Source organism: Fomitopsis serialis (genome assembly GCF_022376445.1).
Source record: "Fomitopsis serialis strain Sig1Antser10 chromosome Unknown B0H18scaffold_62, whole genome shotgun sequence".
In the NCBI taxonomy this organism is placed as follows: domain Eukaryota; kingdom Fungi; phylum Basidiomycota; class Agaricomycetes; order Polyporales; family Fomitopsidaceae; genus Fomitopsis; species Fomitopsis serialis.
In genome coordinates, this window is record NW_025955022.1 from 77,811 (window position 1) to 92,351 (window position 14,541).

Consider the following 14,541-nt stretch of genomic DNA (forward strand, 5'->3'; position numbering starts at 1 on the left):
TAAATCACTCGCTTTGAGTCCCCACCAGGTGTCTCGATGGCGTCTCTCTCCAACGACTGCTTTAAAACCTTCAGTGCCACTGCCATAGATCCACATATCTCACCTGAGGTTAACGGAAACCATCATGACCGTCTTCCCTCCAGTGGAAGCTGACATTATCATAGCCGGAGGTAAGACCGTGTCCATCATCGTGCTCGCCATGGACCTGATGACCCTCCTCAATCAGGTGGTACGACTGGTTGTGTTATTGCGGGTCGCCTTGCCGCAGCCGACCCATCTCTGCGCATCCTCATTCTAGAGGCTGGCCCGCCTACCCTCGAGGATTTGGCGCATGTACAACCAGCTCGTTACCTCAGTCATCTTCTACCGGGGAGCACGACGGTCAAGTTCAACGTGGGCAAGGAAAGCGCCGATCTCGGTGGACGTGCACCCATCGTACCCTGTGGACAGTGCCTCGGAGGAGGGTCCAGTGTCAACTGTGAGTACTATCCTACAACGTGGCCAATCCGATGTTGACCATTGCCATCTTCGGTGGTAGTCACCATGTACACACGCCCATCCCCGTCTGACTACGATGACTGGGAGACAATGTACGGAAACGAGGGATGGAGCTCCCGCGAGCTTATCCCTCTTCTACAGAAGGTCAGACAACCTCTCAGCAAAGACCTCATGACTTAAATACGTGGCCTATAGATGGAGACCTACCAAGTAGCGCCAGACAAGCCAACGCACGGATACGATGGTCCGCTGAAGATCTCCTACGGCGGCGTCTTCACCAGCGCGGGCAAACAATTTCTCGAGGTCGCCGCGCAGTATGACAAGAGCAGAGGAACCACGGACGATCCCAGTGACATGATTGGAATCAATGCGTATGGTGTGAGTGTAATCAAATCTACTTTGTGAACTTGGCCCTCACGCACGGTCATATGTAGCGGTGGCAAAAGTACGTCACACATAACGTCTCGTTTAGACGCCATGTCTGATAAATTCCTCGTAGGTATATTGACAAAGAGAAGGGACGCCGCTCCGACGTACCGCACAACTACATCTACAACCGTCAGCTGGACAACCTGGAGATCTTGACTGGCTATCATGTGAAACGAGTAATATTCGAGTGCGCCCTCATATATACCATCTATCCCGTCCAACTCACACGTGGTTCAATCTTCACAGAGGTGAACGAGCCGCCGGCGTGGAATTTCTGCCAAATGCACGCTTCCGCCCGGAGGAAGAGCAAGCACCGCGGGTCGCCAGAGCTCGCAAGCTGGTCGTTCTATCTTCAGGCACGTTTGGATCGCCTGCCATACTTGAGCGCTCAGGCGTCGGCGATCGTCGTCGGCTGCAGCCGCTGGGGATCGACGTTGTCGTCGATCTTCCTGGCGTCGGAGAGAACTTCCAAGGTGATGTAGTTCTCGAGATCGGCACGATCTGGTATCTGATTGGTCTGATGGGCGCCGGCTCGCCCGTTCGTATAGACCACAATGTGATCTTCGCGCCGTATCTTGTAGACGATGACGCAGAGACGCTTGACGGAATCGTCCGCAACGACAAAGAGGAGATCGAAAGTACGTCACTACACACCACAACGAAGGTATGCTTCATCACTGACTAGCATCCGGGGATCCCTAGGATGGTCCGCTCAGTGGCTCAAGGATGGCTCTGGTCTCATGGCTCATAAGTAAGTTCCTATCCATCATAGCAACGTCGCCCCTTTGCTAATGGGAAGCAGCGGTATCGACGCCGGCATTAAATTGCGGCCTTCTGTAGAAGATCTTGAGACCATCGGCCCCGAGTTCACCGAGCAGTGGCAGCGAGTATTTGCGGACGCCCCAGACAAGCCCGTCATGTGGGTGGGCACTCTCAGCATGTAAGCGTCCTGGTCCCGCTTCCGCTGAGCCGAGACCCCTTGTCGCCCTGCTCACTGTTCATAGGTTTGTTGGGGATCCGTCTAGTGTCCCAGCGAGAAAATATTCCAGTTTAACCTACTTCCTGGATTACCCGGAGTCCGTCGGACACGTGCACATCACCTCTGCTGAGGATGTGAATGCACCGCAAGACTTCGACCCCAAGTACATGAGCAAGTAAGTCTATCCCGACACCCAGTAAATAACCGATGACTACAACAGTGCACTGACGATCGTCTCAGGCCTTCCGACATTGCGCTAATGCGCTGGGGCTACAAGTTCGGGCGAGAAATTGCGCGCAGGATGCCTTCATATCGCGGCGAATACGTCCCCGCTCATCCTGCGTTTTCGGAGGGTAGCCAGGCGGCGTGCAGTGGCGACGCCAAACCTGCATCCATAGCGCAGGCAAACATCCAATACACGAAAGAAGATGATGGAGCGATAGATGATTATACGCGGAACGTCGTGGCGACAGCATGGCATAATGTATGTCCACTCAGTCATTGCCGCTTGTTCTTCGATTAGAGAACTAAATCCGAATCTGTCGCTGTCTCTTAGCTGGGGACATGCGCCATGAAACCACGCGAACAGGACGGTGTCGTAGACTCTTCTCTGAACGTGTACGGAGTGTTGGGGCTCAAAGTCGCCGGTCAGTCGAACGGTGTTCGCTGCTCAGACGTTGAAGTGAACTAACCTCTTGCACGTCGAAGACATGTCCATTGCACCGTCCAACGTTTCATCTGTAAGTTTCCCCTAAACTTTGAGCTCGTCCGGAGGCCTGACAAGCACTCGTTTGTTTCAGAATACTTACTCCACTGCCGTGGTCATAGGAGAGAAGGCAGTAACAATCATCATGAAGGAGCTAGGCATGAAACGCCGAGGCTAGCGTCGATGACCGTCGTCGTGAAAAGCTTTTGTGCCAACAAGACGTTGCCCAATGTCCTCTGAATCTATCATACCATACAAGCTCGGTCGGCGAAGATGCATCATGTTTACTTGACGCCTTCATATACCAAACTGTTCGACTATCAATGAATTACTAGCATCAGACAAGTGCCATCAGACTGAGCGGTATGGCCAGTCAAGCGTTCGTTCACAAATCACCGTAGTGTTTTGGAGAATGAATGATTTATCGTAGGCGTAACAAAGGATAGTGTACAGTACATACGGTTAGAAAACAGTCATCGCACCCGGCGTCATCGGCAACGCTTCGATCGTATCGAGTTCGTTGCCCTGCTTCTCTATGTCACCTCCCTTCGTCATCGACAGTGATGTCTCCTCGATGGAACCAAGAGAACCCAACTTCTTCGATAGTTCCGACGCGATGTTGAAGACCTTGCTGACCTGTCCGTTTCGGCGCTTGGAGGGCACCACAAGGGACGCAGGGTGATACCCCAAACTACCAAGGTTGTCGGTAGAATCGGATGGCGTACGCACGGGGTCGTAAGATACAGCGGTGGCTGTCGTGGCATCCGATGCCTTTCTGTAGTCGCCAAACGGAGGTGGTGGCATGTCGGCCGGATCCTGCTCTTCGGCTGGCTCGATGACGATGGATGGCGAGGCAGCGGAGGCAGGTACAGGGGAAAGGGGGTCAACCTCTGCATAGCGTGTGTCGACGACGGGCAACTCCGCGTGAAGGTTGATATGTGCGTTGTCCGACTCGACGGATGGCGTGGACGTTTCGAAGACGACGGCGACGGGTTCCTCGTCAGCGGCGACTGCGGGCGCCTCAAGCGCAGCCTTGGACTTCTTGCTTGACCGCTTACCGCGGCGCATCTTTCTGAATGCGCCACGCATCGGCTTGCCCGCGATCCGCTCCTCGTCCGTGGCCGTGGTCTTGCTCGCTCGCCAAGCGTGATACTTCTTACGAAGGACGTAATACGCGTACTTGGTCTCGCCGGTGATGACGTCGGAGTAGGCTTGCCCAGAAAGGGCAACGCCTATCGAGCCTACAAACCAGAAGTACGGCTGGTGGAAGACGGTGACGAGCAGGTAGGCGAGACCAAGGGAGAGCATCAAGTACCAAACGACGAGGTGGCCAACGTGCGTCGAACGGGAAATGAAGGACTCGGGACGCGCGAACTCAGATTTAGAGCGAGCGGAGGTACCCCAGTTGGTGATGTGCACCGTGAAGCAAGCAAACAGCTTCGACGGCAGCAATCCGAAGAAGTACTGCAATTATGTCAGCACTAGGAAGGAAGTAGACATGTAGGTTGCACCCACCATGAAGCCGTATATACCGAACAGGAATTGACGTGGATCGCGCAAGCAGATGACGCCATAGATCGACTTGATGACAGCCACACCAAACATCGTCGCGAGCCAGATGAGGGGGCGAATCCAGCTCGTGGGGTTGTAGAGCATACGCATAACTGTTGCCGTCAAGACGAACGGGTACAAGAACTGCTTGCTCGTCTCGACGGTCAGCCAGAATTTGTGGAATGCGAAGCTCTTCGGGAACCAGAATGCCTCTCGGAAGAATGACTTCGACCAACGCGTCTGCTGCTTGACCCAGCGGACATAACCAGCGGGCGTATCGGACTCGCACATTGCGAGATGGGTATAGCCCGTCTTGTGTCCGAGCGACAAAATACGGTTGGACAGATGGCGGTCATCGCCGAAGGTGGTCTCCTTCCCGAGGAACGACTGGAGAATCCAGGGACCAAGCACGGAAATCAAATCCGACGTCTTATAGAGACCAAGCTGAGCGCGACATGTCAGCGAGTCACAGGGTGCGATAGTGAGAATGACTTACAGGACCAGACAAACAGCCGACACAACCGAATGCGCTCTGGCATGCGCGCTCGACATTGAACGCAAACCAGTAACGGATGGAAGACATGAGCGCGAGGAACGAATCCCCCTTGTTCCAGATCCGCACGTCGCCGGTGACGCCGGCAAGCCTCTCATCGCTGAACAGGAGGGCCATCATGTTCTTCACGGCATCGGGGTGAACATACGTGTCACTGTCGGTAGTGAGCATCGCGTCCTTGGTTCCGAGAGCGTATGCGCCGACGACGAAAGCGGTGAACATGGCGTGACGCTTGTGACCGTGGGGCCTGCGCTCACACGTTAGTCGGTGGCGGAGATCATACACGGCAGGACGTACTCTGAGAAGCAGATGGCCTTCCACTTCTTCCAGTTTTCCTCCTCTGCCTTCTTGTGGACGTAGTTCAACATGTAGTTCCAGGCGACCTCGTGTGCCTCGTCCTGACCAGGGCGGTGATCCTGGGTGAGCCACATCTTGAAGAACTCCCAACGAGTGAGAGGCTTGTGACCGAGGCTGTTGATGTGCTCCCAGTACTTCTCTTTGTACATGACGGAGAGCAACACGGGCAAGTGGACGATGAGGCGCTCCTCCTCAGGGAAGGCCTTGCCAAACGCGTTCGCCATGTCCATGTCAGGGCCGTCGTTTCCATCGACGACGCCGATGATGTGCTTGATCGGGTACTCTTGCGCGTGAAGCGACTTCAAGCACTGCAGGAGTGTAAGAACAGGCACACCTGAGGAATATAACATACGTACCGCGATCCAAGCCTCCTCATCTTCACGATATCCGACGACTGCGATGCTACACTCGGGAAGAGGAGCGGGTTCATGGGTGGGCAACTGGTCCTTCGCCGCCAAGCGCTCCGCGACACCCTTCACAAGAGGTGACTTCGCGGTCAGCTTGTTGACCCGCCGACGGTTGTAAGATGCGGCGATGGTCTGCGTAATAAAATCTGGCAGCGGTGTCAGTGTGAGTTTGAGATACGGCTAGTAGGACGTACCGAGAATGAGGATGAGGCCGTACATGCCAAAGCTCCACGGCCCAACAGTGACGAGCTTCACGCCAAGGCCGTAACCGATGAGCAGACTGGAAACAACGCCCAGGCTGGCAACGACCTTGAACGTCGCCTGGAACCGGCGGATTTTCGGCTGCTGGCGCTGCACGATGTTGAATGGAGGCTCGACCCACGGATGCGTGACGGCCGACTCCAGCGCCTGTGCTTCCGCTAGCGGGAGTGTACCCGTCGAGGCGTTGGGCGCAATGCACTCAATCTCCGGGTCGACATACTCAAGCGCAGGGGGTACCTCTGGCGCAGGGCCGAGGCCAAGGTCATCATCATCGTCGCTTTCGGAGCTAGAGCTTGAACGCGACGAAGATGAGCTGCTGGAGTGACTGAGCGTCGGGCGAATGGGCGCCTCAGGAGGAGTGGGGCGGAAGTCGCGGCGCTCAGTGAGCGGGATGCGAGGCGACAACGCAGGCGAGCGAATGCGAGCGAAATCGATGTCATCCTGCATGCTCCTACCCAGCCTACTCGATGGGCGGGCCGTCCAAGAATTGACGAATGGAGTCTCCTCGCTCGGCCTAGATACGAGGTTGGGGGTGGAGGGCGAAGCCAGCGAGCTACGAGCTGGGATGAACGAGCCCATGGAAGAGCGCGGCGAGGGCAACGCAGACAATGACTGGGAGGAAGGTGACCGCGCCAAGGTACCGGAAGAGCGCCTCAGTCTGTCGGCCCAACGATCACTGCTCCCCTGACGTGCAAGAGTGGGCCGGGGAATCTGGAGGCGAGCGAAGTCCCTGGAGACGACGGGACGGGGTGCAATGGATTCCTCGTCGGCGGCGTAGGGGAGGTCAACTCCCTCGTCGATCGTCTCCACATGCGGGGGTTGCGCATCGTCTACCCGGAATGCATCGAGGCCAGACGGGCGGCGGGAGTAGATGAAGAGCGAGCCATCCGATCCAGAGGAGGCGTCTGAAGGTCTCCGGTCTCCCGACACCTGAGAGATGTCCGAGTCTTTGCGATCATCCGCAGGGCCGAGGACGACGGCAGCGTTGTCCGGGGCATCGCCAGACGAGCTACTGCCAGCGGACGAAGACTCGGAGTCTCTACGTTGCTCCTTGCTCAAGTCGAGCCACTTGGCCTGAAGGCGCGTGTGCCCAGCACTGTCCTTCATGGCTGTCTTCGAGGGCTGTGGTCGAAAGTCAGTTAGAGGTCGGTGCGAAAACTTATAAGTTGACTCACCTTGAGAGACAAGGGAACTGTCTTCGAAGAAAATTTAAAGCGCCGTGGCTTGGGCCCAGGGGTCAACAGGTGTGCGTCCTCCGTAGAGTACGGTGTCGAGACCCGAGACTCCGAAGGGGTGTTCGCGTCCGGTGTGCTTGACCGACTGTTCCCCAAAGCAAAGTAGGAAGCATCAGGGTACTTGACGTCTGCACCCTTGGTGCGGAACGACTTTGCAGCGGACATGTTGCCAAGGAGAGTATGCGAGTGAGAAGTCAATGAATGCGCAAGATTTCAAAGTGCGAGAACGTGAAGTGCAGAAGTAGGTGAACCTCCATGGTGATTCCGTGGCACTTATATACGCCAGGACATGGAGTTCCGTGGATTCCCCAACCATCATGAGGCGGGACACGGACATTACGTTGCGGATGGGCGGATGGACTCGCTGCTGCACATCCGCACATCCGCTGGTGCGACATTGTGGCGCAGTTACCATATCCGGGTTAACACGTCCCAAAATGGAAGGCATGGTGGTTGCTTCCGCCATGGCGGATTGTAGCCGAGCACATCCTTTACCGCGCCGGACGGACGCTTGCAGGCACAACCTGGCACAGCCCTGGCCAGTTTCCGCGTCCTCGGGTCTGGATCCTGGAAATATTGTTTGTCTAGAACACCGTCTGTGATCGAAAGGCTGCCCTGTCGTGTGCGGCGGCGTGCCACAGACTCGGATGCGCAGATCCGAGCCCGTGGCCCACTGGATGGCACGCCAGGGCACTCCGTGAGCCTTTCAGTTCACACGGAGTGCACATACCGGCTGCCGGATGCGGTTCGAGGGCCTCAGCCATCCGGTGGTCCCGGTGAACGGTCACCCGAGTCCAGGCGTGGCCAATGATCCCCCTCCTTAGCGGCCTGACGGACGAAGGATCTGAAGACCGGAGCTGTGAGCTTGTCTGAGTAGCCTAGTCATTGTAGAGTCATAGTTGGCGGCGAACCGCACAAGGTGCTTGAAACGAACGGCTGGCCCGGGGAGAGGTTGGGACAAGGTTGGGATGATCCACTAAGCGCCCTGTGCGTGACAGCAGTCCGTGACTGCGTGTGTGTGACCGGTTGACTCGAATCGAGATCACCGACTTTCTGCAGTGCGATCACTCTCGACCCTCGCCCGAGTCGACCTCAGCATCTAGCTCTTTCGCAGTCAAGTACAAACGCAGCTGACACGCAATCATGCCCGGGGACGAAACACTGCAGAAGCACGACGGCTCCGACAGCGAGGGCGAGGAGAGCGACGACGAGGAGACCTTCCCGCAGGTGGACATCGATCCGTCGAAATTGACCCCGCTCTCTCCGGAGGTCATCTCAAAACAGGTTTGCCGCACGTACATCGCCCTTGTGCTTTGCTAATTAAACACATAGGCTACCATCAACCTGGGTGCGCCTGTCGAGCATGGAATGCCCTTCGCAGTCTGACTAACGTTTGCGCAGGAACAATCGGACATGTCGCGCACGGAAAATCCACCGTCGTGAAAGCGATATCAGGTGTCATGACTGTACGATTCAAGAACGAATTAGTTCGCAATATCACCATTAAACTCGGATATGCAAATGCGAAAGTGAGGGTATCATCATCTTGCACCCGCCACCAGACTCAATGCAATTCCTCTAGATCTACAAATGCGAGAATGAGGCTTGCCCGCGTCCAGGCTGCTACCGGTCATACCGCTCGGATAAAGAGGACAACCCACTTTGCGAGCGACCAGGATGCGGGCACCGCATGAAGCTCATCCGTCATGTCTCCTTCGTCGACTGTCCCGGACACGACATTCTGATGGCTACCATGTTGAACGGCGCTGCTGTGATGGACGCCGCGCTGCTGCTCATTGCTGGCAATGAGACATGTCCCCAACCACAGACGTCGGAGCATTTGGCCGCAGTTGAGATCATGAAGCTCGAAAACATCATCATATTGCAGAACAAGGTCGATCTCATCAAGGAGTCCCAGGCACTAGAGCACCAGAAGAGCATCGCTGCTTTCGTCAAAGGTGGGTTTGTGCGGACTTGTTCTGGGTTCATCTCACGTCAGAATGCAGGGACCGTCGCGGAATCATCACCGATTGTGCCCATCTCTGCTCAATTGAAGTACAACATCGACGCCGTGAACGAGTACATCGTCAAGCGCATACCCATCCCGGTCCGCGACTTCACCGCCGACCCCAAGCTGATCGTCATCCGTTCCTTCGACGTCAACAAGCCCGGAGCAGAGGTCGACGAGCTCAAGGGCGGCGTTGCCGGTGGTTCCATCCTCACCGGCACTCTGCGCTTAGGTATGGAGGTCGAGATCCGGCCGGGCATCGTCACGAAGGACGCGCAGGGCCGCAATAAGTGCAAACCTATCTTCAGCCGTATCGTATCGCTGCATGCAGAGAGCAACCACCTGCAGTTCGCTGTACCCGGCGGTCTCATCGGTGTCGGTACCCGTATCGATCCCACGTTGTGCCGAGCCGACCGTCTCGTCGGTCAAGTGCTCGGTGCTGTCGGCAAGCTCCCTCAGATCTACAGCGGTATGTAGCGCGAGTTGGACTGATACCGGACTGCGCTCTCATCTGGCGTGGCTCATAGAACTCGAAATCAGTCTGTTCTTGCTCCGCCGCTTGCTCGGTGTCAAGACGGAAGACAAGAAGCAGACAAAGGTGTCGAAGCTCGTCAAGAACGAGCTGTTGCTCATCAACATCGGGTCCACGTCGACCGGTGGGCGTGTCTTGAGCGTCAAGGCGGATCTAGCGAAGATCCAGCTGACGTCTCCAGCGTGTACCGAGGTGGGGGAGAAGGTCGCCCTGTCGCGCCGTATTGAGAAGCATTGGCGGCTTGTTGGTAAGTTCAATCCCGTGGTTGCCCGCTTTACCTGCAGCTCGCTTACGCCATGCATAGGCTGGGGTAGTGTACAGCGCGGGACGGTGTTGGAGGTTGACTAACTGTCTTCCGTATTGTATCATTGCTCTCGTCGACACGGATTGCTGTCATCATCACACTCAGAGGTTTTGTAGCACTACAGTAGAATGTATCCATCTGCATTCGTCACGAATCTCACCGCTGTCCCACGCGTATGTGAAAAATCGGTAAGCACGACTCCTCCGAGTTCTGAGCGGATCAACCACCCGTTGCGACAGCAAGACGCGTCTCCAATTCATTTCATGACACTCACTACTGAACGACCTTCAGGCATCAAGCTTCCAAGCTTCAACGCAGGCTAGGGACTACTACCGATAGCCAGAGTCGCGGTCATCTCAGCTAGGACCCGTTCGCGTGGGGAGGTGGGAATGTAGAGTCGCGCCTCGAGGCGTCGTAATCTGTAGGGTGAGCGAGCCTTGCGCGTCTCGCCGTGATCTCTGAGCGTTGATTCATTGCTCGGGCGGTGCTATCCTGCAGCTTGTCCCTGATCTCCTTCAACTACGTAATTTTTTTTTTTTTTTTTTTTTTTTTTTTTGGAGGGCCTTCGAGGGCGCCCGCAAATGACAATGGGTCATTCCGGGTCGCCCAGCCTGCGTATGAGTTTCCCCATATTCGCCAATCCAGGGTGAAAAATGCTAATTACGCACGATTCAACAATCAGTGTGGGGCTCGTCAATCCGGTTCGAGGTCTACTCGTAAAGCCGGTGTTCTACCCACTAAAAAACCCCTATACATTGTCCAGTCTCTTGGGAGGGCAGGTTCATCCCGTAAAACCTTGTTCCATGTCGCCAGGACAAGGTCACGTTTGAGGGCAGAGCCCCCGTACTTTCGTTGCACAGATTCAACGTCGAGCGCTAGTCTGTTATTGAGCGTGTACTGTAGCTTATTCCAGACAAACGTTTTATTGTGCTCCCATTGCTCGTCCTCCGCATGTCCTACCACTCTGTCGCATCTCAGCTTCCAGATGGTGTGGACGGCCTCAGATATCAGCACCCGCCACAGTCTTGTGGCACCCGGGCGAACGCGTCCCTTTTGGCTCGGCCATGCGGTTAGTCCTAGCGTGAGGACATCGGCAAGAGACAATGAGGGCCATTCCATCCCTTTCTTTTCCCAAATGGTACGCGCTAGGGACCATATCAGGGACTGCCCCGTTGCGTTACACTCGAAGAGGATGTGCTGGATTGACTCAACTGCTCCACAGTGGCTGCACATCGCTCGCTCTTCGTATCCTTGTATCTTGCTCCAGTAAGCCCCGCACTTCAGGCCGCCGTGCATTAATTTCCAGAGGAAAACAGCGAAGGCTCGGCTGAAGTCCTTGTGCCTGGCGCTCATCCAGATAGAGCATCTCGTTTGCGAGGTCTTCATATGCGCCTGGGCTGTGGCTAAATTCTCTTCGGTTTGTCTTCGATTCGGTGTATCGCGGCGCTCCAGGATTCCGCGGTAGGCGATAGCTTGGGTCAGAGAGCTTAGTTTGGCTCCTGTTAGTTCGAAGTGTGGGTCGATCACTCGTGCCGGTGGGTTAGCCTTATGGAAGGTTTGCGGTCGAGCCATCGAGGCGTCCTGACGCGCTTTCTCCAGGGTTTGCCTCTCATCCTCTCCGGTTATTCTGCCAAAGGTGGTGGGTGCGCATCTCCGGCGGAGGTGGTTAATAAACGGCCTCAGGTATTTCGCAAGGGGGGCGCCGATCCAGCCCTTCTCCTCCCACAGCGGTGTCTTGTCGAAAATTAGCGTGGGCAACACGCTGTCCGTGCTCAGGAAATTTAGTGGTGCGTCCAGAGGTGTTCGCTCGGCAGCACACATTGCAGCCAAAAGGGCCCCCGGCTCGGTCACGTCGGTGTTCGGGTCTGCAGTCGGGGTGACCAGTATGTTCCGCTCGTCATTGGGGCCGAAATAAGCCGCATAGGTGCTCCGGTCGGCGCGGGAGACAGGGTCCGGCGCATCAGGGTTCTCTGTGGGCCGGAAAAGCATCACCGTTGTGGACTCCTCCGGGACTGCGATTCCGGGGCGTCGCCTGATCGCCGGGGGTTCTGTGAGAGTACTTGGGTGGACGAAGACACGGAAGGTCTCCGATATGCCCCCTCTGGACGTGACCGACGGGTTGAATACGAGTACATCGCCTTTGTCCAAGGCCGCTTCTTCATTTCGCTCCATTCGTCGCCTAGTCAGGGTAAGCCCGTCTGTGACGTCCGGGATCAGGGGGTTCCACTTAGGTAGGATTTCGCTAAGGATTCGGAAGGCTGCAAGCCTGCAAGTAGCGGGGTGAGTGCATCCTTTTTGCCGGGAGGACTGGCATTCTGGACAGGCGCAGTCATTGTCCTCCCACTCCGTATATCGTGTGGTAGGCTGGTCCCCGCAGGTCGACCGGGTAGCCTCAAGTAAGTCCGAGATTACTATCACTCCGTGGGTCTCCCGTAGACAATCACTAATTTTTGTGTTATTTATTCTACGGAGTGCTTTGGTCGCACCGATGTGGTACCAGGCCGGCAGTTCCCTCTTTAGGGACGTGTCAACCTTTATTGCTTCAAGGTGTACGCCTAAGCGTTTCCCCGCACTCAACATTCGCCGTATGTATAGTGGTAGGCCGGAGCGTGCGCTCAACGACGGGTCCCAGCTCTGCAGGTAAGTGTTTATTTGCGCCTTTGGCCTGATTACTCCAGTATCCTTCTTCGCGTGCTTATTAATAATAGCGTCCATAGCGAAAGCCCAGACAGGTCTGTCATTCGTCAGGGTTAGGTAACGTTTTACCCACATTAGATCGATTGCATCGTTTCGTGCCTCTATATCCAGCAGGCCTAAGCCCCCCTCACGGACCGGGAGGTACAAGGTGGCCGTATTAACTGGTGGTATTCCCTCCGAGTTCCATATAAATGTGCGTATAATCTTCTTCAGTTCTGCTTCGACTGATTTTGGCATACCCTGAACAACCGCAAGGTACTGAGAGATTCCTCCTGGGCCCATCTGAATGATGTGTCTTCGTCCTATCATTGAGGGTCTGCATTGTCCCCATCGCTTCAGGAATTGTCTGATTTTCGTGAGTGCCGGGGTCCACACTGCAGTCTGTTCTACATTGTTTCCGATCCAGGCGCCTAGGATTCGGACTGGTTCGCCCTCCGTGGCTACATGCACGTTCAGGGGAATGGTCCCTGACGAGACCAGGTCAGGGTTCAGTCGGCGTGTGGAGACTACGGACTGTCTGTATTCAGGTGAGCCCACCGGTACTACCTCGGTCTTCCCGTCATTGAATTTGGCTCTTGAAGCCATGCACCAGCGGCTCAGGATATCCCATAGGTCGGTCCAGCTATCGTGTTTCGATAGGAAGGTGGACGTATCGTCCGCAAATAGCTTCGTAATCAGTCTATCGGCCGCACCTGGGATTTGGAAGCCTTTTAGGCTAGAGGTGCGTAGCAAAATTGCTAGTGGCTCGATTGCTATGTCGAATAATAGGCATGAGAGAGGGTCGCCCTGTCTCACTCCTCGTACGACGTCGAAGAACGCACTGGTCTCTCCGTTCACTATGACTCTCGTTTTCGCCGTCGAGTATAGCTCGCGGACTTTCTTAATGAAACTCGCAGGTAGGCCAAAGGCTTCCAAGGTCTTCCACAGGTACGCATGATCTATCTTGTCATATGCTTTTTCTTGGTCTAAGGCGACTATAATACCATCTTCTTCGGTAGCTTCAGCATAGTCGACCAGGACTCGGCAGGTCTGTGTTTGGTCCTCAATATGACGTCCCGGCACGAAGCCCGCCTGGTCAGGGTGTATGAGCTTGGTTGCGACCTCTCCCAGCCTCGACGTCAGGGCTCGGGTGTAGACTTTGTAGTCTGAGTTCAGGAGCGTAATAGGTCTGTAGTTCGCAATTTCCCGTCTATCACCTTTCTTATATATTGGGCATAGCCACCCATCCGCGAAGCCGTCACCAGGGGACAGTCCTTGGCCCTCGATGTCTTCATATACCAGCGTTAAGTAGTCAAGGCTATTGAAGGCCTCTCCTTCCGTGCTGTCACTCATAAGGGACTTCCAAAACTCGTACGGGATCCCATCCAGGCCCGGTGCGCGTCCAGATTGTGATTTCTTGAGCGCTCTTTTGACCTCATCTTTATAGATTCCGGTTTGCAGGACGGTTAGATCCCCACCGTCTAGTGTCTGTCTAACCCCGGCCAGGATCCGCCTAATTTCCGCGGCTTGAAGGTCCGCTGAGAAGCCAGGTATGTCGACAGACTGAGCGCGCTCGTGGTAGTCCCTTGCTAGTTTCGCCATTTTGTCAGACCTGTTCACAAATTGTGGTGGGGTCGTTTCTGGAATCCGTAGGTTGTATATGATATCTCTCGGCTTCTTCTCGCGGTTGACTTCCGACCAGTATTTCGTCACCCGCTCGGCATTAAGGACGTATCTTGCGGTGGTCGTGAGCTTTGAGAGAGCGTGTCGCTTCTTTTCAAGGTCGCAAATCCGGTTATGGAGGACGGCCGAGTCGTTTTGTAGCTCGCTCGATGATTGGTATGTGTTCCGGCTTTCTATCTCTTGAACATGGTCGCGTAGTCTCTTCAGTTCGGTCTGCAATCTCGGGGATTTCTTTTTTAAGCGTTCTCTAGCGCGTTTCCGGACTTCCTCCTTGAACAGTCGATGAAGCCGTTGGATGGGTGAGCTGTGTAGGGCTGCTTCGTTGTTGCAGGCTGTCCTCATTTCCTTCATCACGCTTTTGC

The 14,541-nt window shown here is 55.4% G+C and overlaps 5 protein-coding genes across 5 annotated transcripts; 2 read left to right on the forward strand and 3 right to left on the reverse strand.

Moving 5' to 3' along the window:
* Positions 1–124: 124 nt before the first annotated feature.
* B0H18DRAFT_1121530 (alcohol oxidase) lies at positions 125–2,790 on the forward strand (the record flags this gene model as incomplete). Its single annotated transcript, XM_048034346.1, has 14 exons — positions 125–170; positions 227–478; positions 539–642; positions 694–876; positions 933–943; positions 998–1,114; positions 1,174–1,565; positions 1,630–1,678; positions 1,730–1,867; positions 1,932–2,069; positions 2,147–2,390; positions 2,463–2,553; positions 2,615–2,646; positions 2,707–2,790. 14 exons carry the CDS (start codon positions 125–127, stop codon positions 2,788–2,790), a joined length of 1,881 nt encoding a protein of 626 aa, XP_047890630.1.
* A 284-nt stretch (positions 2,791–3,074) lies between these two features.
* B0H18DRAFT_880478 (uncharacterized protein) lies at positions 3,075–6,848 on the reverse strand (the record flags this gene model as incomplete). The annotated part of the gene is made up of 6 exons (XM_048040770.1): positions 3,075–4,076; positions 4,128–4,607; positions 4,660–4,963; positions 5,014–5,381; positions 5,430–5,626; positions 5,675–6,848. The coding sequence occupies 6 exons, from the start codon at positions 6,846–6,848 to the stop codon at positions 3,075–3,077; spliced, it is 3,525 nt and encodes a 1,174-aa protein (XP_047890631.1).
* Positions 6,849–7,091: 243 nt separating this feature from the next.
* On the reverse strand, positions 7,092–7,366 carry B0H18DRAFT_1021959 (uncharacterized protein). The gene has a single exon (XM_048029558.1). It carries the CDS (start codon positions 7,357–7,359, stop codon positions 7,171–7,173), a length of 189 nt encoding a protein of 62 aa, XP_047890632.1. The 5' UTR covers positions 7,360–7,366; the 3' UTR covers positions 7,092–7,170.
* A 655-nt stretch (positions 7,367–8,021) lies between these two features.
* On the forward strand, positions 8,022–9,974 carry B0H18DRAFT_1021960 (P-loop containing nucleoside triphosphate hydrolase protein). Its single transcript, XM_048029559.1, has 7 exons — positions 8,022–8,260; positions 8,309–8,324; positions 8,378–8,505; positions 8,559–8,934; positions 8,983–9,453; positions 9,512–9,763; positions 9,821–9,974. Exons 1-7 carry the CDS (start codon positions 8,120–8,122, stop codon positions 9,862–9,864), a joined length of 1,428 nt encoding a protein of 475 aa, XP_047890633.1. The 5' UTR covers positions 8,022–8,119; the 3' UTR covers positions 9,865–9,974.
* A 539-nt stretch (positions 9,975–10,513) lies between these two features.
* On the reverse strand, positions 10,514–11,641 carry B0H18DRAFT_880488 (uncharacterized protein; the record flags this gene model as incomplete). The annotated part of the gene is made up of 1 exon (XM_048040771.1): positions 10,514–11,641. The coding sequence occupies one exon, from the start codon at positions 11,639–11,641 to the stop codon at positions 10,514–10,516; it is 1,128 nt and encodes a 375-aa protein (XP_047890634.1).
* Between the last annotated feature and the right edge of the window lie 2,900 nt (positions 11,642–14,541).